This window comes from Botrytis deweyae (genome assembly GCF_014898535.1).
Source record: "Botrytis deweyae strain B1 chromosome Unknown BDEW_024, whole genome shotgun sequence".
Lineage (NCBI taxonomy): Eukaryota > Fungi > Ascomycota > Leotiomycetes > Helotiales > Sclerotiniaceae > Botrytis > Botrytis deweyae.
This window is the reverse complement of record NW_024066231.1, coordinates 61732-84447: the sequence shown is the minus strand read 5'-3', so window position 1 is coordinate 84447 and position 22716 is coordinate 61732. Positions and strand designations below refer to the sequence as shown.

The 22716-nt window shown below is 44.7% G+C and overlaps 7 protein-coding genes across 7 annotated transcripts; 2 read left to right on the top strand and 5 right to left on the bottom strand.

Annotated features, from left to right (window-relative positions):
- Positions 1-2570: 2570 nt before the first annotated feature.
- EAE98_008772 (uncharacterized protein) lies at positions 2571-3215 on the bottom strand (the record flags this gene model as incomplete). The annotated part of the gene is made up of 1 exon (XM_038956395.1): positions 2571-3215. One exon carries the CDS (start codon positions 3213-3215, stop codon positions 2571-2573), a length of 645 nt encoding a protein of 214 aa, XP_038807107.1.
- Positions 3216-5956: 2741 nt separating this feature from the next.
- On the bottom strand, positions 5957-6715 carry EAE98_008771 (uncharacterized protein; the record flags this gene model as incomplete). Its single annotated transcript, XM_038956394.1, has 2 exons — positions 5957-6468; positions 6550-6715. 2 exons carry the CDS (start codon positions 6713-6715, stop codon positions 5957-5959), a joined length of 678 nt encoding a protein of 225 aa, XP_038807106.1.
- Positions 6716-12687: 5972 nt separating this feature from the next.
- Positions 12688-13542, top strand: EAE98_008770 (uncharacterized protein; the record flags this gene model as incomplete). The annotated part of the gene is made up of 3 exons (XM_038956393.1): positions 12688-12942; positions 13048-13182; positions 13246-13542. 3 exons carry the CDS (start codon positions 12688-12690, stop codon positions 13540-13542), a joined length of 687 nt encoding a protein of 228 aa, XP_038807105.1.
- Positions 13543-14208: 666 nt separating this feature from the next.
- Positions 14209-14947, bottom strand: EAE98_008769 (uncharacterized protein; the record flags this gene model as incomplete). The annotated part of the gene is made up of 2 exons (XM_038956392.1): positions 14209-14451; positions 14942-14947. 2 exons carry the CDS (start codon positions 14945-14947, stop codon positions 14209-14211), a joined length of 249 nt encoding a protein of 82 aa, XP_038807104.1.
- Positions 14948-15550: 603 nt separating this feature from the next.
- On the bottom strand, positions 15551-18325 carry EAE98_008768 (uncharacterized protein). The gene is made up of 2 exons (XM_038956391.1): positions 17674-18325; positions 15551-17587 (listed from the first exon to the last, which is right to left on the bottom strand). Exons 1-2 carry the CDS (start codon positions 17713-17715, stop codon positions 16016-16018), a joined length of 1614 nt encoding a protein of 537 aa, XP_038807103.1. The 5' UTR covers positions 17716-18325; the 3' UTR covers positions 15551-16015.
- EAE98_008767 (uncharacterized protein) lies at positions 18303-19230 on the top strand (the record flags this gene model as incomplete). The annotated part of the gene is made up of 4 exons (XM_038956390.1): positions 18303-18329; positions 18393-18401; positions 18605-19026; positions 19080-19230. 4 exons carry the CDS (start codon positions 18303-18305, stop codon positions 19228-19230), a joined length of 609 nt encoding a protein of 202 aa, XP_038807102.1.
- Positions 19231-19463: 233 nt separating this feature from the next.
- Positions 19464-21478, bottom strand: EAE98_008766 (uncharacterized protein; the record flags this gene model as incomplete). The annotated part of the gene is made up of 2 exons (XM_038956389.1): positions 19464-20060; positions 20129-21478. 2 exons carry the CDS (start codon positions 21476-21478, stop codon positions 19464-19466), a joined length of 1947 nt encoding a protein of 648 aa, XP_038807101.1.
- Between the last annotated feature and the right edge of the window lie 1238 nt (positions 21479-22716).

Genomic DNA, 22716 nt, shown 5'->3' with positions numbered 1-22716 from the left:
ACTCATGAAATGTAGTTGAATCCAGGATGAAAGTAATTTAGTAGATTAATAGAGCTGATATTTGCTTGATTTGATTGTGTTATGTATGTCTTTGACTGTGATGTTGTTAATGTGAACTTGAATGTGGTGTGAAGGGTTTTGACTGATGTAGGTACTCGTATTGAAAATGCTATGGATATGAATACAGTGACTATGGGGATAGATTTAAGTGGATGTGCTGCGGCTTGTAACTTGAATGTACTATATAAACTATATAATGCTCGGTTATCGATGGTTATAGTGATGTTGAGATGGCATTTAGTACTGGCGTATGTATGTATGTATGTATGTATGTATGTATGTATGTATATATGTATATATGTATGTATGTATGTATGTATATATGTATATATATATGTATATGTATATATGTATATATATGTATATATATATGTATATATGTATATATATGTATGATTTATAATAATTTGTAATTTGTAATTTGCTATATATATTTTCTTTTAGTATATAGTATATAGTATATAGTATATAGTATATAGTATATAGTATATATTCTATTTGGGGAGTATAATATAAAGAGAGGGGGGGGTTTATTAGGTAATTAGGGGGGTTATATGGGGGGGTTATTGGGGTTGTTTATTAAGGAGAGGGAGTATTGGGAAGTAATTGAGGATTAATGAAGAGTAATTGGGGGAGTTATTAGAGAGGTAATTTGGGAGTTTATTAGAGAGGTAATTGGGGGAGGAAGTGATTGGGGAGTAATTGGGGGAGTGTATGGGAGTTGATTAAAGAGGGTAATTGGGGAGGAAGTGATTGGGGGGAGGTGGGATTGAGGGAGTGATTGGGGAGTAATTGAGAACATAATTAGAAAATAATTGAGAAGTCAATTAAGAAAGGGGATTCAATTAGCGCGTAATTGCGGGGGTTATGGGGGAGTCCTTGGACGTTAGTAGATAGATAGGTAGATGGGAGGGGGTAGGGGTGGAGGGAGGGGGGTGAGTGAATTATTCTTTTTTTGGACAAAAAAAAAAAAAGAGGTCGATTGAGGTTGAGGGGTTAGTTTACGGGGGAGAGAAGGGGGTTTGGGGTGTGGGTGGGGTGTAGGGAAAGAGGGGTAGGAGGGAGATTGGGGGTGGGAGAGGGAGAGGGAGAGGGGGATGGAGGGGGAGAGGGTAGGAGGGAGAGGGAGCAGGGAGAGGGAGAGGGAGATCTTACTAATAAGAAGAGGGAGGGGATAGTAGTTGATGGGACGGAAGGAGATTTTCAATGTTCTATAGAGATTAGAGCTGATAATGAAGAAATTAGCTTAGGACAATATACAAATATAGGGCGGAGCGGAGAAAATAGGGGGCGTTTAAGTATAAGTATTTGAAGATGCGATGATAAGTGTGAAGAGAAAAGAAAAGTGGAAAGAAAGGGTTTATGTTGTGTTTATAATGTGATTGTGTGTTGATGTGATATAGTTATGGAATATTTGAATTATGTAGGATCATGTGTATAGAATGTGTAGGATCTGTAGAATGTCTGTAGGAATCTGTAGAATGTGTAGAATGTGTAGAATTGTTGTAGAATGTGTAGAAGTAGAATGTTTAGAATGTTCAGAATTAGATATTTAGAGTGTAGAATGTGTGTTTCGCATGTGTAGAATGTGTAGAATGTGTCGAATGTTTAGAATGTTGGATGAGAGGTAGAATGTGTAGAATGTGTAGCATGTGTAGAAATGTGTTAGATTAGTAGAATTGTGTAGAATATGTAGAAATAGTAAATCGACTGGATGGGTGGAGAAATGAAGAAGATGGGAATATTATAGGGGAAATCTATATGGGGAATATATAGCGGGAAGAGGAGGCGGTATGGGGAGGGGATTGGGGTAGATGAGATGGAGGGAAAGAGGGGTGGGAAAGGAACTGGAAAAGAAAAAAAAAAAAGGATAAGGAGGAAAACATGGGAACGAGAAGAAAATAAAAGGAGAAAAAAAAAAAAAGGGAGGGGAAAAACGATAGATGGAAAACAGATCTTTCGGCGATTAGCATAATTTTACTGCTTTTTTAGTATAGTATAGGATAGGATAGCATCAGCATCAGGAGAGGCCGTGCGAAAAATGAAAATTCGGGGGGTAGGAATAAATGGGATGGCGAAATTGAGAGATAGGGGGGGGGGGGGGGAGGTGGTGTGAGAGTGGAGAGGATGGGATGAGAGGGATATTATTTACGGTATGGGTAGGGAAGAATAGGATGGTGAGGAATGTTCTTTTTTGAGGACGGGCGGGAGGAGGGGAGTGGGGATGGGGGAGGGAGGCGGGAGGAGGAGGTATGGATGGGGGGCGGTAGTTAGGGGGGAGCGGGGGTAGCTGGGGGATTCGGAACTTGTTATTGAGTTTATTGCTGCTTCCGCCGGTTCCCCCCGTGCTCGCAGTCCGGCCGCCTTCCGCATGATAGCCCCCCCCTGACGAGCTCGCCCAGGGAGATACTAAGTGCTCCGGGGCTCGTCCTGGTCCCGGTTCCCTGCCCCGGTCCCTTTCCCGTCCCGGCCCCTGTCCTTCGTGTCCATAATACAAGGCCGACCACGTATTACTCAAGGAAAGACGCAGGAAGAGGCGCGCGCGCGCGGCGAAGGTCAAAATAGTCCACCGCGGAAGCGGGGCGCGGCGGGGGGTGGGCGCGGTCGGAGCGAAGGCGCGGGCTGCCCGGGCGGCCCGGGCTCGCCCTGGCCGCCCCCGGGCCGCCAGGGGCCGCCCTGGCCCCTTGGCCGCCCGGGCCGCCCGGGCCGCCCGGGCCTCTCCGGTCCGGGCCTGCCGCCCTGGGCCGCCCCGAAACACGCGGGCAAAATATAATCGCTCGACTGATGCGTAAAGACCTGGGCGTAGGAGGTAGAGCCTGATGCGAGCGACGAGGAGGTGAGCGAGGAAGGCGAGGGACGAACAAAGAAAGAAGAAAGAAGAAAATGTAAGGAGATGGACGCCCGAGCGAGATAGAGAGAGCCTGTGCGGGGCGGTGCGCGAGGCGGAGCGGCGGAGGCCCCCGGACGGAAAGAGGAACACGAAAGACAGCGCGGGCGGGAGGGCGATAGGGTAGACGGAGGGGGAGGGGAGGCGAGAGCGTGAGGAGGGAAGACGGTGACGCGACGCGCTGGAGGGCGAGATAGCGGGTGTAGGGGCGATTAGAGAGGAGGAAGAGGGGGTAGAGAGGGAAAGGGAAAGAGCGAGGGCGAGACATGTACAGAGACGTGTAGGGTGAGGTAGCGGGGCTGGGAGGATTAGGTAGGGGAAGAAGTGGGAATGGGAGAGTGGAGGGATGGGGAGAGAGAGAGGGAAGATGTGGATACGAGGCGAAGGTGGATGGAGAGTGATATAAGGGCTGAGAAGTGGGAGTGGAGGGATGGGAGCTAAGAGCAGGCCCGGCCGCTGCCGGAGGCTAGGCGCAAAAACAAAGGATTCGTGATAGGGCGTCTTGCTCAGCGCCTACCGCGACCGCGAGCGAGTAGTGAGCGAGTAACTAGCGGGCTAGCTGCGAGAGCACCTCCCGCCCTCCCTGCCCTCCCGCCCTTCCCTTCCTTGCTTGTCGTTACTTGTCCTGCCTATCAAGCGGGTGGGGCGCGAAGCACTAGTCTTCGGGGCAGGTAATTGGTCTTCAAGTCTATTACAACTAGAATACCGATCCAAGACTACAATAACAGCCACGTAAATACGTCAGAAGATCGAAGTAGTCTAAAAGTGCAGATGAAAGTAATAGGACTACCGACGTCTTACAGAGATATACAGAGATTAGTATTACAGTCAAAAGGAGGAGAGTACAAACATTGTCAACGGTAGGTACGTGCCCGGCTTACACGGAGAGCAGGCCAAGCCACCAGGGTAGCGGTACAAGAGGCGTTTGTAAATATTCTTCAAGAAGGATGATTATACGCAGGGCGGCAAATAGCGGCTGACCGTAGGGCCACAGAGCGCAAGCCAAAGACCTCCGCTCTTCGCGTCGTCCATTCTAGCTCCTCACGCGCGCGATGAGCGCCTGACGGGGCACGGGCCGGGCGCTGCGCCGCCCGGGCCCCGGGCCCAACAGCCAGCCATTCAAGGGCAAAGCCAGCGAGGCAGCCGCGCCGCGAAACCCCCGGGCGCACGCTGCCGCGTCGGAGGGGCGCGCAGGAGCAGCGAGGCAGTGGCCTACGACTCACAACCGAGCAGTCAACCCGCGAGTGGATGAACAGGACACCGGGCGGAGGGAACACGCGGCGGTCGGGAGTCGGAGCGGTCGGCCCAAGGCCCAGGCGAGCAGTCGGGAGGACGGCGAGTGCCGGGACCCGCCGGACTAGGACCGAAACAGGGGGCAGGTCCAGCCCGAGCCCCGAGCCCCGAGCGCGAGCGCATACCCGTCTTACCAGGCACCCACGCGGCACGGACAGCACAATCCCGCCTCACCACACGCACAGCGCAAGTGCAAAACCCCCCAAACCGCGGTGCAGAAGGCGCAAAAACACCGGTCGATTTCATATCCCGATAAAGAGAAAGAGTAATACGCCGCATCGTCCCGCACTTCCCTCATTATCCCTCTTCGTATTCCCGTTTAACCTATCTCTCAATATATCACTGCATCATTCCACTTCACCCTCTACTTTATTCTCGACCTGCGCGCCTCGCGCTACGCTGCTTACTCCGCTATCTCTCTCTTACTTTCTCTCTACGCTCTCTACTCTCTCTACTCTCTTATCTCTCTCGACTCTCTCTTACTCTTTATTCCCTCTTTACTCTCTCGACTCTTCGTACGCTGCTACGCTCTCTACGCTCTCGATCTCGCGCTGACGCTGCTCTACTCTCTCTACCTCTTCGCTCTTACGTTGACTCACCCCCCTTATGTGAACTATCCTATATAATTATTCAAATCTCACATGCTCAAATATCCCCATATCTCCCATAATCTCCCTATAATCTCCCGTATCCATATCTTGTCCATAGCTCCATATCTCCCATATCTCCCATAATCTCCCATATCTCAATCACTCAAACCTACCATTCAATCCTCTATACAAACCCCTTCCTTTCCACACACACACACATCATAAACACCCATCTCCCATCTCCCATATCCCATATCCATCTCCCATCTCCTGAACCACAATCGACATTCTATATTCTATATTCTATCTCTTACCCATCATCATCACCACACCACACACCACACCACACACCACACTATCACACACCACACCATCACCCAACACAACACAACACCATCCCCCCAATCCCAATAGGTACTCACATCGAATCAACATCCAGATTCCAAAAAAACTATACACCAAAAAAATAAAAACAGATTTCATTAAATTGAGCAACTATCTATAATACCCTACAATACAATACAACATAACTCCCTACCTACCCTCCCTAACCACCTACCCCTCAATCTAACTATCCCCCTCCCCCCTAAAAAAACACAACACAATACAACAAAACCCAAACCCCAAACCCCATGTACCCAAACATTCTAAAAACATTAAAGACATAAGATATAACCTACAAAAAGAATCAAAACAAAAACGAACAAGAAAGACATTGAAGTATAAAATGAAGCGTTGTGATTACATTGGATTATTCTTGATGAAATGTGAAATTTCCCCAAATGAGTAATTGCATTTCGCTGTTTCATTCAGCTTCACTTGTTTTATGCTGCTCCTGCTCCTGCCCCGGCCCCTATTCATTTCATAGAATCGTACCATCCCTCTACTGCAACCTATTTGCCATATCCTGAGACAAACCCCTCCCCCTCTCTGCTATTCCATGCGTAATCTCCCCCGTTCTCCTCCTCTTTACCACACTCCCACAACACACTATAGCCTCCTCCATTCCTCAAATTCTGACCACAACCCTCCTTTACCTCAACATCTTAGACCGCCCCCATCCAGCGAACCCAACACCATACACCCATCTAGCCACCTATTTCCCATCACCCCGATCGCTTATAACTTAGAAAGACCCCGTCCCATTCTTCTCATCAATAAATCTATATCTTTCCCTCTCCTTACGATCCTTGTTAAGCATTGCAATACCGAAAATAAGCGCAACATCCAAGCCCACAATTCCAAAAGCTGCCGTAAAGATAACATCCAAGAATAATCCATCCAACTTGACAAATGCCGCTGAACATCCCGGCATTGTGGCCGCAATGATAGCATTAGGACATGTACTATCCATTACGAAAGGTGGCGCACTCGTACTATTGAAATATCCACAACAGCTCAATTGTTCCTGCAACAAACTTTGCGTCGTCGTAGATTGGGCATTCCATGTATCGAGAAGAGATTCTTTCGATTCTAATGTACCGAACCAAATATCGAGACCGATGACGAGAGTGAAGAGACCACAAACACCGACCATGAAGCCATGAACTTTGAGCCAGCCGCGAGTGGTGCTGAGGAGCATGGCGGGAATGGAGAGGAGGAAGGAGAAGAAGATTAAGATTGCATTTCCAATGGCGGCTATAGGGTGCGAGTGATGTTAGCTCATTGCGATACTTCCTTCTCAGGTGAACAAGATAATAAATATATGGGAAAACTAACCATTCAAAGGTGTACCCATCAACAACAAATCTGTAGCTACACTAGCAATAGTAGGAGCCTGCGAAGTACCAGACTTCGTTGTCAAGGCAAACCCAAGCAATAATGCACCTGAACCTACAAAGAGTATGTCCAGAATAACATATGTCAAAAGAATTTTATCCGCCATCTTGTCCTGTTGAATAGTACCAGCTATACTCAAGTCGATGTCAAAATTCGCAATTAAAGAAGTATAGGTGAAAGGAAGAAGAGAAGGTTGTCTAAGTCAAAGGACGTCCGGCGTCTAAATTTGCGTAAATAGACCACTGATTGGACTATATTCGGAATTGCAACGAATGGACAAATCGAAGAATGAAGGGAAATCAAGCAATCAATGCACTGAGCTTTGCTTGGCAGACGTTGAAAAAGATAGAGATGAAATGAAGAAAAAGACAGACAATCAAATGGAAAGAGAAGAATAAGCCACCAAAGTTTGAGATTTGAGAACCTTTCTTGCGACGGGAAAGAGATGAAGACCGACCTACCACAGAAAAGCACAACGGTAAGAGGTAGAACGGAATGTAATCGTAAGTTATGCCTCAATGGTGGTATGATCTTGCAGTCCTAGTATAGAACAGAAACAGAAACACTTCCCTTACCAGCAATACCCATTCACATCGTGAGGAATTTGCACACATTGCTTCATGCTTCGTGAAATGGGCCGTGCAATGGGTGTAATTCGTATTATTCCAGAAGATTGTAACAACATTGTGACTGTGTGACTGCGGTAAAAGAATGGCGTAGTAGAAACATGAGTGTTGTTGTAATGGCAGTGCTTGAAAACGAGGGGTTCAAGGATTTGGTGGTTTCTCTTCTCTACAATTGGTGTTTCGAATTTTGCCTCATGATGGGATTAGAAGTAACAAATTTCATATCGAACCAATGACGATGGAGGATTGCGAATTTTGTAACTTCCTACTCGTAGGTATTTGATGATAATCTATTGGGTGAATAAACTTTTGATACTTCGAGGGCATTTGAAATCGATCAATGATGTCCTTGGGTTATTCAAAGAAATGTAATGTAGGTAGGTAGGTAGTTTGTGTTTGTCAGTATCGCAAGAGGCATCGATTATGTCATGCATGGATATATGATAGATACAGTTGACGACTCACGAGCACGAGCACGAGCACGAGGAAGAGGAAGAGAAAGCGGTTGGAGGCTTGTGCTTGATTGATTGTTCTTGCTGGTAAGTTCTTCATGATCTTCTCCAAGGGTTCGGAGTTTAAAAATATACTCAGAAAACTTAAGGCAGGAACAGGAAAGCTTGAGAGCTCGTCCAACGGAGTATCATCCGCTTCAAGTTTGGTTCAACAGGTCCAGGCTGAGTTGAGTGTAAGTCCGATTGTAATGCCCGCACCTGAAAGGGGATTTATTGATAACGGGTGAGGCTTGAAAATGCCAGTCTATCCGACTACAGAAAAGTTCAAAAAGCTTGATTGGTTTAAGATCGAATTTGAAGGACTTCATATTGACCCTTTTTTCTTGGTACGAAAGTATATCCGTATATAAAGATATAAAGATAAGGGGGCCAGCCCCCAAACCCCCTTTCCTCGCTGCGCTCGATTGAAGCGATCGATAATCAAGATAGACTTTGAATTACTTTGCAACTGCAAGCTTGTCATGTGACAGAATAGACAAAATATGGTTGTACATGCGGGTAGATCACAGATCATACAGGTAGATCCAATGCACGGGTATGTGCAGACATCTCAGATCTTGAGATGCCCGTTGTTCTGGGCAAATGTCAACGGAACTGGTTGATAGTTGTTACCGGTACTTGTATTACTGTGAATGTAGCACATAGGCTGGCTGCTGTTAGGTAGACCCAGACTTCACATTCGGTCGTGAGTAAGTTACACATGGGAGACACAAACATTTGGAACTTTCAAAGGCCAGAAGTATGAGCAAGTGCCGAGAGGTTACTCATCCCCATATTTGATGCGGTCAGTTACCTAGTAGTTACCTAGTAGTTGATGGGAATAGAACTGTAGTTCTCCTTTCATTTCTGATCATTTCTGATATCCATCTCGTATACTCACATCCAGTACATCCAGAACATCCAGAATTGTATGATGGATACGTAGGTGATGCATTCTGATTCTGTTTGGAACCAATTTTCAATATCGACTCGATTCAACAAGAGCTTGGTTCCTTGATGAAAGGATCTTCAGCGTTTCTTCGATACATGTCTAATACCGGTAGTTACATCTGTTGAATCTACACACCGGTAGTGTCCTTGAGGTATCAATCGAGCGAACAATTCTATATAGTCCAGTCACCTAGCTGTGGGTAGGTAGATTCATTCTCCAATGAAAATGATATTCCCCCTCCTTTTCTCCTCCGTTCAAAGATAGCTTACTCATCAGTGACACACACACGAATACATACACACTACTGATACCAGAGATGAATAGCGTCTCCTTATACTCTTTGAAGCTTTAAAAAGGGTCGCACTTCCCTTCCCCTTTTCAGATTTGTTCTCTAACGCTTGACCTCAAAAGGTTTTGATTCTACTTGGTATTCGTTATTCAATCGTCTCCCCCAAAGAAGAGTCCTCCAATCCCTGCATGCTCCCAAAGTGCACAAGTCACAACACCCCAAACATCGACAGTAACCTCTTTACCTCTTATTTTCGCGGTCGCTACCCAGAATAGGCATCAGAAGATACTCTTTCGGTAAGGTATGTTGAAATATAAATTTTACTACGCGAGTAACTTCAGACGAAATTGTTCTTGTTCTTGTTCTTGTTTGGCCATATTATATCATCTATCCACCACTACACACACACACACACACACACACACACACACACACACACATACTCTCTCTCTCTCTCTCGCTCGCTCACTCGCAAACACTCTCGCTCACTTCCTCTGCTTCACGTTTTCCACCCTCTCCTACTCCTCATCCTCCAATATCCACAATCTCATTCCTCCTCCCCATCTCTATCGTCAAAGTTTCACGTTTCAAAGTTTCAAAGCTTCTCGCTTTACCAATTACCAACTTTCAACACACTGTCGCACTGATCTTCAACCCTCCTCCCCACACTACCATGTTTTCTTGTACAACTGCACACTGCACAGTGCACACTACCAACACCTCGGGAAATGATTACGGGTCACAATTTATCTGTTGCCCACACTACTGCAAAGATTTCTGCATTTGTTCAGGAGAGAGCACACAAGACAAGACATTTCCATGGCCATCTCCCATACAATTTATTGTTGAGTCAATGATGGAACGATCAGGGAGAAATCCAGCCAATAGGCCGAATTACCTTATCTCAAACCATTCTAGACAAGGGCAGGATTCATGCTTGTCGCAGACTTACCCCATTTGCCAAGATATTCCCAATCCTTCTCGAGTCAAACTACTTGGAGGTGATGATTGAAACTTGAACGCGAGTGTACTGTATGTACTGTGTACCTACAGGATTGAAATTCGATCAATTGACGGAAATGGTCATGAGCCACATATACAAAATTTCATGGTTACGGATACTTGGAAGTAAAGTTGCTTCAAAGTACCAAATTAAAATTACAATCGTTATCTCAAATGGTACGAATTGGAATCGGAGAGGAGACCAGATTTATTATTTCCTTCACCACTCCCTCCCTCGAATGACTCGAATGAGTCGAGTCCCTGACTGTCACTCCCTCAATCACTCCCCATCAATCCACTACGTACCCATCCATCATCTATCATCCACTTCATTCGAGCACGTACAGCACACCCACGCCCACCACCACCACCACCTTCAAATTTGAATTTCAGGGATGCAGAAGCTTCCGGGTTTGATACCGGTGCACGCTATTTTCCTCACTGAAAGGTCCCTTGCCCATCTCGTTTGCTTCGAGTAACGTAGGGATTATGAATGGTTGATGCTCCACGATGCTTGCAAGTGCTTTTCAATAGATCCCATCACTAAAAGCTTACCTAGAGCCGAGTGAAAGATTGGGGACTGAGTTAATGAGAGAATGAACTTTTGAAGGTTGTCCCTTGAGATTGTCCCTACTCACCAAAGTGGTTGATGACCATTACCCATAAATAATTTTGAGTTTTCGATATTATATCAATTTCCATCATTTCATTTAATTGGATGATAGCATACTATCGAATTCGACATCGACGTGGATTTCTTTAGAACCAATTTTTTTTAATCTCATCGTCTGTGCAATTTTGGGAAAAGGTTTAATTCAGGAATTTATGGAACTCAACTAACTCATCTTAACCAGTTACATGCTAGCATGCGATTGAATCGAATCGACATGCACAGATAATTTCATTTATGACCCATTCCACTTCCAACCATGCCCGCACTTGATTGGCCCATCTACACAACAATTCCTATGTCAATCACACCACAGATTAGCCACTCTCCACTCTCCACTCTCCCACTTATTACAGTCTTACACAAAGTTCACAAATTCCCCCCCCCACCGTTCCTTCCCGCATACAATAGTTTGCAGTACAAGACATTGTGACCCACCTTTCTTCAACTAAGGGACCAATGGACCAACCACTTTGGCTACAACGGAACTACTGGCTGCACTGCACACTTTCCCGACCGAGCACATTTTTCTGACTTTACTCGATTCATCAGTCTTGACTTCACTTCTACATACAACCACAACCCCAGCCTCCCCCAGTGTCCCATCTTTTTTTCGACTCTCTAACTTGTCGGTTGTGTATACGGAAGTATCTGTGTGTAAGTGTGTATCTCCTCCTTACCCAAAGAAGTTTACATACAGATACATCGAATCGTACATCAAAGTTCAGTCAGTACCAGACTACCAGACTACCAGACGAGCCGGTGCCAGTACCAGTATCAGCACAGGACCCTACCGAACAAATTGTTTAATTGTTTAATTCGCCTGTGCTTTCTTGAATCAATCTATTCTCTTTTCATTCATCCCGCATTCACACTGCCTGCATTCACACTGCAGCGATTTTGCCTGATCAATCTATTAATTCCCCCGTCTTCTTTTTACAGTTACTTTTGCAAAAAGTCTCCTTCTCAGGAACGAACCACAAGAAATAGTTCTAGAGTCCCGACGGCGGTCCAGCTATTCCCATTACCATTGTTGTTACTACTATTACTACGACTACGACTACGACTACCACCACCACTTCGACCACGACCACCACAATCACACTCACCACTCCGAATTTATTATTATTACTACTACGGAACGAACCATCACACCCGCAAGAGCCCCCCTTCAAGAAATAGGTACGTACCCAAAAGGAAAAGCAACCAGGCACCACTTCCAATTCCGCATCCAAGCACCACCCCCAACTTCCGCAACCGTCAACCCATATGTCCCGCGTACTGTATCATAACTGTACCGTACCGTGCCATACCACCATACCACCCACCATACCACCCACCATACCACCATACCACATCTTGACCTGGAACATTCTCCCCAAACTCCCCCCTTCAAGTCCAGTTTTGATCGAATCAAATTCCACGGTTCTTTGGAAATTGATCGAATCGAGTAAATAAATTTCCATGTACGGTACTAATTCTTATCCTTCTTTTGATCAGTTACCACTACTATTCCGTTACCATTGCCCATTAACAACCAATACAATACACGCTTACCTCATCCACCACCATTTCCTTTAAGGAGTACACCTCGATCAATTACATTTGCATTTCCATTTCCAATTACCATTATATCACAAACAATTCCAATCACCCGCATCAGGTAAATTCATTCCTCGATTCATTCATTCAATCCATCCATCAATCAATTGCGTGGGATCAATCCATTCATTCTCTATCCCTCCTTACCGCTTTTCTCGGTGCTCGGCAACCAAGAAAAATAAGGCGCGCGGACGGCCTTTGCTCTTCCAGTTAAATTTCAGCCCATCTTTTTTTTTTCTCTCGTAGGCTGAGATAATAAACTCGGCTCAACCCAAAAATTCCCACCATTCTTAATCAAGTCTTCGTTAACCAGGTTTCTGCGACAAAGCAGGACAACAGCCTCTCCACCACTTCCCCATAAGCAGTAAGGTCGTCGGCAACCACCTCAAAACAGTCATTCTCGTCATACCTTACCTCAATTAAGTTATTTTATAAATCTTATCAAAATGGCCGATATCACAGATCAACACGACCAAAATTCTCCAACAGCCCTCGATGAACATGCTGTCGGCAATGGAAACCCAATTGCTGGATCCGATGCTCGTGGCATTAAACGCGCAAGACCTGCCACCGCAGATGACGACGATGACGATGATGATAAACCCGGTCGCGAAAGAAGAAAAATCGAGATCAAATTCATTACAGATAAATCGCGTCGCCACATCACATTCTCGAAAAGAAAGGCCGGTATCATGAAGAAGGTTAGTTGTCACTCGTTATTTATGTCAATAATGATACGCGTCAATGCAATGCGACGCGCCTATCGTGTGTGAAATGATGGCTGACGGTATATGATTGCTTTTTAGGCATACGAATTGTCAGTCTTAACTGGGACCCAAGTTTTGCTCTTGGTCGTGTCCGAGACTGGTCTTGTATACACTTTCACAACACCAAAGTTACAACCTTTGGTCACAAAGGCGGAAGGAAAGAATCTGATTCAGGTATGCGAATAATTCAGCCTCACTCGGCCCAATAAGGACACGATGCTAACATACATCTATCAGGCTTGCTTGAATGCGCCCGAACCTTCTGGAAATGGTGAGAACGGAGTTGATGATGGAAACACTGTCGAATCACCCGAGGAGCCAACTCCACAACATTTACCTCCACAACAACAAGGTCGTCCTGGAATGCCTCAACAGGCACCACAAATGCATCAAGGTTATGGCGTTGGTGTACAAGGGCTATCGCAGGAACAGCAACAAGCTATTGCTTATCAAAATTATATGGCTCATCAGCAACGAGGAGGCTATATGCCTCCACAAGCTGGTATGCCACAACCGCAAACACATCAATCATAATACAATCGCGAAGTCCCAGTACACGAAACGGGTCAAATAAGTCTTTGAAACTTTGATACCCGGCACATAATGCAAGAGTGTTCTGCACCAATCGTGTCTTGCGGGGTTCGATTCTCTAATGTTGTTTCCGAAGGTGTTAAGGTGTCATTTTTTCTTCTATTATATGGGGGTTCTCTTTCATTTGATCCGCACAGACGTATTTCCACATCACCAAAACAGACACAATTTGCGATAATGAGATTAATAAACCTTGCCACCATTTGGAATTCTGAATATGGTAAAAGGGAAGGGGGCGTGCAAGGCGGTTGGTTGGTGCGGGGGCTTTGGCAGGCAAGGTGGGCGGCCAATGTTTGGTTCTGCGAATTCCTCCTCTTTTTTTTCTGTTTCTCTCGTTCTGAACGGTTGGTGGTGACGGTGATGGTGGATGATGCATTTGAAAGATAACATAGTTCATTCATGATGGGATGATATCAAAAGGATGGTTCGTGGGAAGTGGGTGCAGGTAATCAGGCAAATTTCTAGCTCGAGGTCAGGTCGTTGTAGCAGCTCTCTCTTGTACAGTAAAATCATTTGGGGAGGACGAGAACTAAATGAAATAATCCGTCTGTTCAGAAATTTCTCTCGAATGCACAGTGATTTTCCTGAGTATCATGAAAGAAGGATTTCTTACTTGGAATCAAAGAATATTAAGTATGAAATGAAATGAGATGAGATGAACTTGCTTCTGATGGATTTGCTAGTACTGCATTTTCCTGTGCATATCTGATAGATACCTTTTGCCTTTTGCTTTTGCTTTTGCTTTGCTTTGCGTTTGCGTTTGCGTTTGCTTTGCTTTTGCTGTACCTTGACATGGCCTCTTTGGCTTGGCTTTGGGCTTGCAGTTGCAGTTGCAGTTGCAGATGCAGATATCTGTCAGGAGATCGATCTATTTGATGGTAATGTGATGAGACGATGGTGATCTGATCTGATATGATATGATGAGACGATGGTGATCTGATCTGATCTGATATGATATGATAAGATGGGTGGTGTGAGATGATGTGATGTGATGTGATGTTAAGATGTGAAGTGATGTCAAGATGTGAAGTTTTATGTGGATGGGATATTGTATTAGATAAGATGTGATGTTTTATGTGGATGGGATAGGATAGGTATATGTGTATGTGTATGTATTGTATATGTATGTTATCTTGCAATTGCAATTGTGTAATTGTGCAATTGTAGATGGGGGTGGGAGAACTACTATTTGAGAGAGAGAGAGAGAGAGATGGGGGGAAGGGGGAGGAGGGAAGAGGAGGGAAGAGGAAGGAAGAGGAGGGAAGAGGAGGGAAGAGGAGGGAAGAGGAGGGAAGAGGAGGGAAGAGGAGGGAAGAGGAAACCATTTCTGTTGTATTTCTACATCCATCGTGTCTATTCTAAGGTTGTATATTCATGTGTATATTCATGTGTATATTCATGTGTATATTCATGTGTATATTCATGTGTATATTCATGTGTATATTCATGTGTATATTCATGTGTATATTCATGTGTATATTCATGTGTATATTCATGTGTATATGTATATATATATAAGTATAGATGTAATCCTAGCGACAGCACAGTACTAGTAAACAAACAGATTAACAGAATAAAAAGGAGGTTGATCCAATTTTATATCCAATTTTATATTCATATTTGTCTTTGTGATCTATGCTATGTTATGTTATGCTATGTTCTGTTCTGTTATGATTAATTATCCTTCTTCTCTCTCCATCCCCCTTCTTGACTCCTCATTCCCTATCCATATCCCTATCCCCATTCTCATTCCCATTCCCATTCCTAATCTCAATTTTCAATTTTCAATTTTTCCTCCTCCTTCCTTCCTTTCTCCCCCCCTTCCCTACAGCTCTTCCCCACGATTCATCTCCATAGCTCTAGACAAATAGTATAGTATATATAACACACACACACACAGTATAGTATATCATCCCACAAGCTAACCAACCACCCAACCACCCCCCTCCCCAATCTTCGCTTCTGATACCTCGCTGCTCCTTATACCTGTACCTATCCTATATCCATGCCTATACCTATGCCTATGCCTATGCCTTATACCTCATCAAACTGTAATATCAATGCCAGCGCTCCCATATATACCTAGCATGCTTGTGATTCCTCTAAACGCCATCCATTCTTTCATTCTTTCGTTCGTTCATTCGTTCATTCGTTTCTTCCGCCACAGCAGGAAATAAAAGAGAAAAGGGAAAGGCAAAAAAAAAGCAAAAGCAGAGCCAGAAAAGAGTAGAAAGGAAAAGCTTCATAAAAACAATCAATCAATCAATGTACAATAACAGCCAACACCCAATCTTTCGTACTCGTTAATTCATCCCTAATAGCCTAGACAGAAGGAAACCTTCAAATCTCAAGTTTAAAAGAGAAGATAAAATAAGAAAGTAAAAAAGCAATATTCATATATAAGGTATACGTATCCCTAACTACTCGTCCCAGTTCCTGAAGGACCAGCGTCCGACCCACCTATCCCACCGATTCCCAATCCCGTACCCGCACCCCCATCACCACCAGAAGGAGGAGGGCCTTTCCCATTACTCCCATCTCTGTCTCTCCACCATTTCATCTTCCACCACCCACCTGTCGCATCTTGACTTTCTGATCTCATAGAACGGCGTTTCCTTGGTGTAGGACGAGCTGCAAAGCCTGGGAAACCCGTTGAACGTCTTCTTTTTCTACGATAAAAAGATACTTCCCGCTGAAGAAGTGATGTATTTTCATCCGGAATAGGCGAGTCCATTCCCGCTTCTTCATCATAATTCGAGGTTCTAGGGAATGTCGATGCAAAGTTTGGTCTCTTCGCCCTTGGTCTTGTAGGCGTAGATTTCGCATCATCATCTTCTAATTCACCCCAAATCTCATCTACTTCTGAAAGACGAACTGCTTTCCTTACATGTCTTGTTGCCCCAATAATCGTATCAAGTTTAGTGGTCGGAGTCATGGGCTCGTCGCTTAGCAGAGCTTGATGTTCATTTGTGATGGCAGCTTCTTCATCTGCAGTATAGGATTCTGAAGAATCGTTGTCAGTATCTTCGACGAGGCCGAGGCCGGGGGCGAGCGCACTTTGGGCTACAGCTGGTTGAGTTTGTTCTTCGTTGAGGCGCCAAGAGAGAGCTAGGACGCCAGATAGTAGAATGGCCGTTCCGAGAGCAATCAGCCCTGCGTGTAGGGCAGGTAGTCGATCAGTCTGTTTGAAATATATGAGGCCATCGAGAATGGCTATGATGTTATAGATGCAAAATACCAGTGGATATAGCACACTGGTAGATACTAATTTGAGACCCCGATGCAGGAAGTATAGTTGTGTGAGAGCCAGGAAGACGAGACCGAAAAGAATAGCCCATGATTGCCATCGATCGAATTGGTTATGTCGATCAATAATCGTTCGGACCAACAGTTCGACTGCTGATTTGGCTACCAATAAAGAGTGGGCTGACAATACTCCACTAATACATCCATATGCCAATCCTCTGAGGAGTCGGATTCGAGGACTTGCAGAAATTCTTGGAACCCTCCCCAGAAACCATGCCAGAGCGACTATTCCCGCAACCAATAAAGTCTGCATTATCATCCAAATAACAAAGGTTCGTCGTCCGAGAAGTAATAGTAGTTGATCCAGCGAATGAGCCGGCTCTGGAATAGCCCCAAATATAGCAATCAGAATCGCTCCTGTCGAAACCAATAATGTTCCCCCTAGAGACCATTTTGTAAATGGTTCTCCCAGTATCAAAGTTGCGCAAATAGAATTAAAGACCAGACCCGAGGCTTGTAGAGTTGACAATACAGGTAGAGGTAAAGTTGTTATTTGGATCGTACTGCCCACAAGATTCGATATGATAAACATGCCCATGCCCAGCTGCCATCTTCTCCTTCTATAAGGCGGTCGTCGAACATGCTGTGCCCCTTTCTCATCTTCTAGAATATGTGATTTGCGTTGGAGGGTTAAACCGAGACTTTGGACACTCGTGGATATAAGTCCTACTAATATCCCAATCTGACAATGTGTAAAAATGGTAGTTAGATAGCTGTGCAACGAATCTTTGAACCATTTCATTTCCAGGACGAGAGACTTTGACTTACAGCCACACTTCCCCCAGGCGATAGGTCGCCGAGCTGTCCCATTACGATGTATTGCAAAGCTTCATTTGGTATGGTAAAGTACCGTCCTCTGTCCGAGAAAGAGATTATATGGTGTAATAATTAAGTTTGAGAGAGACTGTGTGTGTAAAGTGATTGTTCCAACACGCGGTCAACATTAAGTCATATGCGATGTCCACCAGATCTCGGGGGTATGTATAACGATCGCAAGTTCGATATCCTGAGTCGCGATGCAAATTACTCCAAGAACAACCGCTCTCAATGAATCACAACAAATATAATTCTGCAAATGTGACAGTGCGAACAACGAGTTTCAGATGAAATAGAAAGAAATTTGGCATAAATTATTCATTTCCCACGAGTCAAGGAACATTCCTCACCGTTCAGACAAGTATACTTCGAGAATACGTAAACGCCACAGTATCACATGATCATTAATCGGGACGTCGCTTCCCTTATCGCTTCTGGACCTTGGAGCTATCCCAGGTTGTTAATCCCCAACCTTGTTGTTGCTGTTGAAGCTCCAACGTTTCCAACGAATATCAACCTTTCCACATCTCTCGATTCCACGCAATCTTTCCCAGTACTTTCACATCTACCAATCGCCCATCATGTCGCACGCTCTTTCGGATGACCAGGTAAGTGAAGCTATATCCAGCAATCACTCCAGCCTCAAAATCCCATGCTAATGTTATATCTAGGTGTCGCAGGTACGGCTTCCCTTCCTCTCCCCGAGGCGTCCCATCCCCAGAACCGGCATTAACGCAATGTGAAAACAGGAGTTGAAGAAGATGACGGCGTTCATCAAACAAGAAGCCATGGAAAAGGGTCGCGAAATCGAACTCAAAGCAAATGATACGTCTCCACCAACAACCCATTTTCCATCTGCCTTCCCCCTAACATACCCAAACAGGAATTCGCCATTGAAAAATCTAAGCTCGTCCGTCAAGAAACTTCCTCCATCGACACGCAATATGAGAAGAAATTCAAGACCGCCCGTATGTCCCAACAAATCACTCAATCGACCGTCGCAAACAAGACTCGTCTCAAGGTTCTATCCGCCCGCCAGGAACTCCTCGATGGGATCTTTGAACAGGCGCAAGGAAGACTCAAGGAAGCTACGAATGATAAGGGCAAATACACGGAGATCTTGAAGAATCTCTTGTTGGAGGGCATGTATGCATTGAACGAGGGAAAATTGCAGGTTAGAGGGAGAAAACAAGATTATGACCAGATCAAGAAGGCAATTGAGGAGGCGCAGAAGGTGTACAAGGAGAAGATGAAGAAGGATGTGACCGCGAGTATAGATGAGAAGAACCCTTTGCCCGAAGAATCGTAGGTTTCTCGAGTTTTAAGTGTAACGAGGTTGGAAGCTAACGTTCGGATAGTGCTGGTGGTTTGTCCATTATTGGTGGAGGAGGCAAGATCGATATCAACAATACTTTTGAGGAGCGTCTGAAGTTGCTCCAGGATAACGCATTACCCTCTGTCCGAACCACATTATTTGGTCCTAACGTTAACCGGAAATTCTACGATTAGTTGTTTGGTGGATGATGAGCGTTGTGTTTTGAGAGTCTCAAGGATGGAAAGGAGGTACGAAGGAGCTTTGCACATTCCAATTATACAATATTGCAGGTTTTGTCGGTAGAGCGTGTATGATACATTAACATCAATATCATTAAGATTGCATACAGAATGTTTGGTCTTGAAATATACAAATCAATACGACCTACTCCAGGCGTGACTCGCATATCTTGAGCGCAGCACTCAATCTATTTTGCCTGCTTCACAAAATTAGACATGCCCTTTTGCATTCCCTCCAGAGATTCTCCCTGTTCATAATATTTCTTCGTCTCTTCATAAAACATGTTTTTCGGTTTCCGCCTAGTCCTCACCGTATGTTCTATTCTCCTCTCCACTAAATTTAAAATCCCACTTGTTTCCACCTTTGAGATATGAGCGGCACCCGAAGCCATGATGCCGAAATTAGCAAATCGATCTGTCAACTCATCTACGTCTTTATTAAACTGTATCTCTGTATCTTCATCTGTCAGATCTAGATCTTCGGCTCGTCCATCGTCAATACCAATGTCTAGGAGGAGAATTAGGGCCGAGAGCTCGGGATAATCGGTAGTACGAGTTATCTGGAAGGGGGGATCGTTGAGACGCTGGATGATGGAGCGGATGGAGAGGGATCTTTGGGGTGGAGAGAGGGATACGGGGAGAGAGGAGAAGAAGAAAGTTAGGGCTAGGCGACGACGGAGTTCGTGAAGTTTGGAGGAGCGGATGGGGGGGATGGAATTTACTATGCCGAGACGAAGAGAGGCGAGTTCGACGGTGTTGAAGAGGGTGGCGCAGACTGTTTGGGACTATTGGGGGGGGGCGATTAGTTTATTTATGTGTGGGACTGGAGTTTGAGGCCTGAGAGGAGACTTACGGATTCTTCCCAGACATCGGGATCAATCCAGAGACATAGATTGTGCAGTGTTGTCTGTACTTGTGATAAGAGATCAACTCTTTCTAGTAAGGCTGGATCTATGCCCAGTCTCAAGAGTATACATATAACTTCCAGTCTCGTTTCTTGTTGGAGATACTTGGCTATTAGATTTAAGAGACCGATCAAAGCTCGGACTTTTGACCAAGGATGATTTGAATATGCATCTGATATCTCTAGACGTGGTACCACTTTTTCAGATAGAGCAATCGCCGTATTCGTAGCACCGATAGATTTGAACATCTTCCTAATGACCATAGGAGTGACCAGTCGGTGAACTTGTTTTCGTGATACTGCCAAAACAGAAGAATAGGCATTTCGAAGATCATTCTGTTCTTCCAAACAGAAGTCATCTAGAATCCATTGGATGATCTCATCGGGCAACTTCTTTCGATACGCAATCATATTCTCCGCGAACCCCGATACAAATGTTTGATGTCTGATCTGAGGCTCGGCGAGATCATTCTTCCAATTTTTCGGCAACGAAGAGGTTGGAAATGGTTTCCTCTTGATCGGGGGAGTTTCTCCCGTTTCGAAAAAGTACCATCGACTGCCAACATTTCCAGCTTCTGTTCTCTTAACAGCCTTTAAGACTTTCTGAATATCCTTCCCACCGCCATCTTCTTTCTCCTCATTCAACTTTCGTAGGATGCCGCCATGAATATCATCGTTGAATGCGGTAGGTTCATCATCTCCCATCTCCGTATCTTCCTGAGCTATTTCTTTCAGCCTTCTTTCTTTTTCCTCGAGCGCTCTATCGGCCACCGCAGTTCCCATGAGATGTTTCAGATCAAATTTGTATGGTGTTGTTCTAAGAGCTAATGGAGAACGCTTGGCACTTGAGAATGGGTCATTTCTAAATCTGGAGGCCCTGGGGGATACTGGGGCTAGCGTGGAAGATGTCGCGATTGGCGCTGTACGATTTGTCTTGAAGATAACGTTGAGATCTTCCAAAGAACTATCAGAATCGCCTTCGTCGTCTGAGCATGGAACAACGCCATTCGAGATATTGGAAGAGGACTGCGGAATGTTTACCGGTGGAGTTGATAAAGAGGAGGTGGATTGTGGAGAAGATGGCGAAGAAGATGATTGTGGAGAAGACATAGGTTCCATAGTAGCACTTGAGACTAGACCTGTTGGCTGAGGGTTTGTGGAAAGTGAAGATCCGGATGTTATCTGATCATTGTTGCGCGAGGTTGTGGATAGAGGGGTAGATGCCGATGTGGAAGCCTGTTGTGTCGGCTTGAAAAATTGGCGAATGTTTCCATTAGTTTTACCCTTCTTTGAAGACATGACCAACTAGCACGTTCAGATATTATAGCAGATATGGAAACACGTAGCCCTAGTTGCTTTATTCAATCCATGAGAATCTTCTTGTCAAACGTGCATAACAATCTTTCAGATTTCGATGAGTTGAGAGTCGCGTCTGTGTCGCGTAATTGATAATGCTTGTAGACACGAACATCACGGGATGACGAATTCTGGATCACTTCAATTTTGGTGTTTCTATTTTGGGTATTAGGTAAGCGCCGGGGCGGCATTCACGTTGCGATCGACAGCCATCCAATTTAGATGAAACTATTTGACGACTACTTGTACTTCAATTCTACTTGTGATTAAAATTCTGGGCGGCGAGCGATCGGATTGTAGAGATCTTCATTAAAAAGATGAATTTTTTGAGATTTATTTGATGAGGATGTGTCAAATTGTCAATCTTGAGAGTGCAGTGCAGTACCGTCCTGCATACTCCACGAGTCCACCATCAAAAGATCAACTACCTTGGCTGCTTGGCTCCATGGTTAAATCCGGTCCCTGCTCCACCGCGGATCTAAAAGTCCCTGCGCTTCCGTTTTACTTCCAATTTGATGCAGATGTCAAACGTCCATATGTACAATTTTTTGATGGTCCGGTCCGGATGTTGGCCATCCTGCTCAGAGAGAGTCTAAGCCTCGCGCTGGATTTTGGAGGAATCATCTTTTTATGCATGCTAATATTATCACAAGTAGGTAAGCAGCAATTACCTTCGCCTCAAAGGTACATACATACATACGTGAGAAAAGAGATGAGAGAGTATTGCAGTTCAGGTAGGGCGTTGATCATTATTGATATCGGCTGATGATACATACATACTACCCCTCTCTGAAGATTAAAAAGGTTAATAAATGATACCTTAGCAGTACCTTAGCAGTCCGTCTTTTTCTATCATGCAGATTGTCCTTTCTTCACAATTCACATAATGCATGCATCTCGCTCTGTTTAAACCCCGAGTGGTACCTACCTACGAAGGTTGGAAGGGTAATTAATGTAAACCCCACTTTTACTAAAATCTTGCTGTTTTTATAGATTTTGCTGCTGCTTTAAGCGATTCGAATAGATATTGAGCTGTTCCCCCCAAAATTCAGTCTTTAAAGCTTTTACTTGCTTTTTATCAATTCTAATAGTTTTTTAGTATTTGAAGTATTTGAAGCTTCTGATAGGTTTTAAATAGATTCTAGATAGAATTTCGAATCAATATTCAATAAGAAATTAGT

Coding starts and splice junctions, on each gene's coding strand:
- EAE98_008768 (XM_038956391.1), bottom strand. CDS start 17,715: ATGGGACAGCTCGGCGACCTATCGCCTGGGGGAAGTGTGGCT. Junction 17,588..17,673: donor CGCCTGGGGGAAGTGTGGCT/GTAAGTCAAAGT, acceptor ACACATTGTCAG/ATTGGGATATTAGTAGGACT.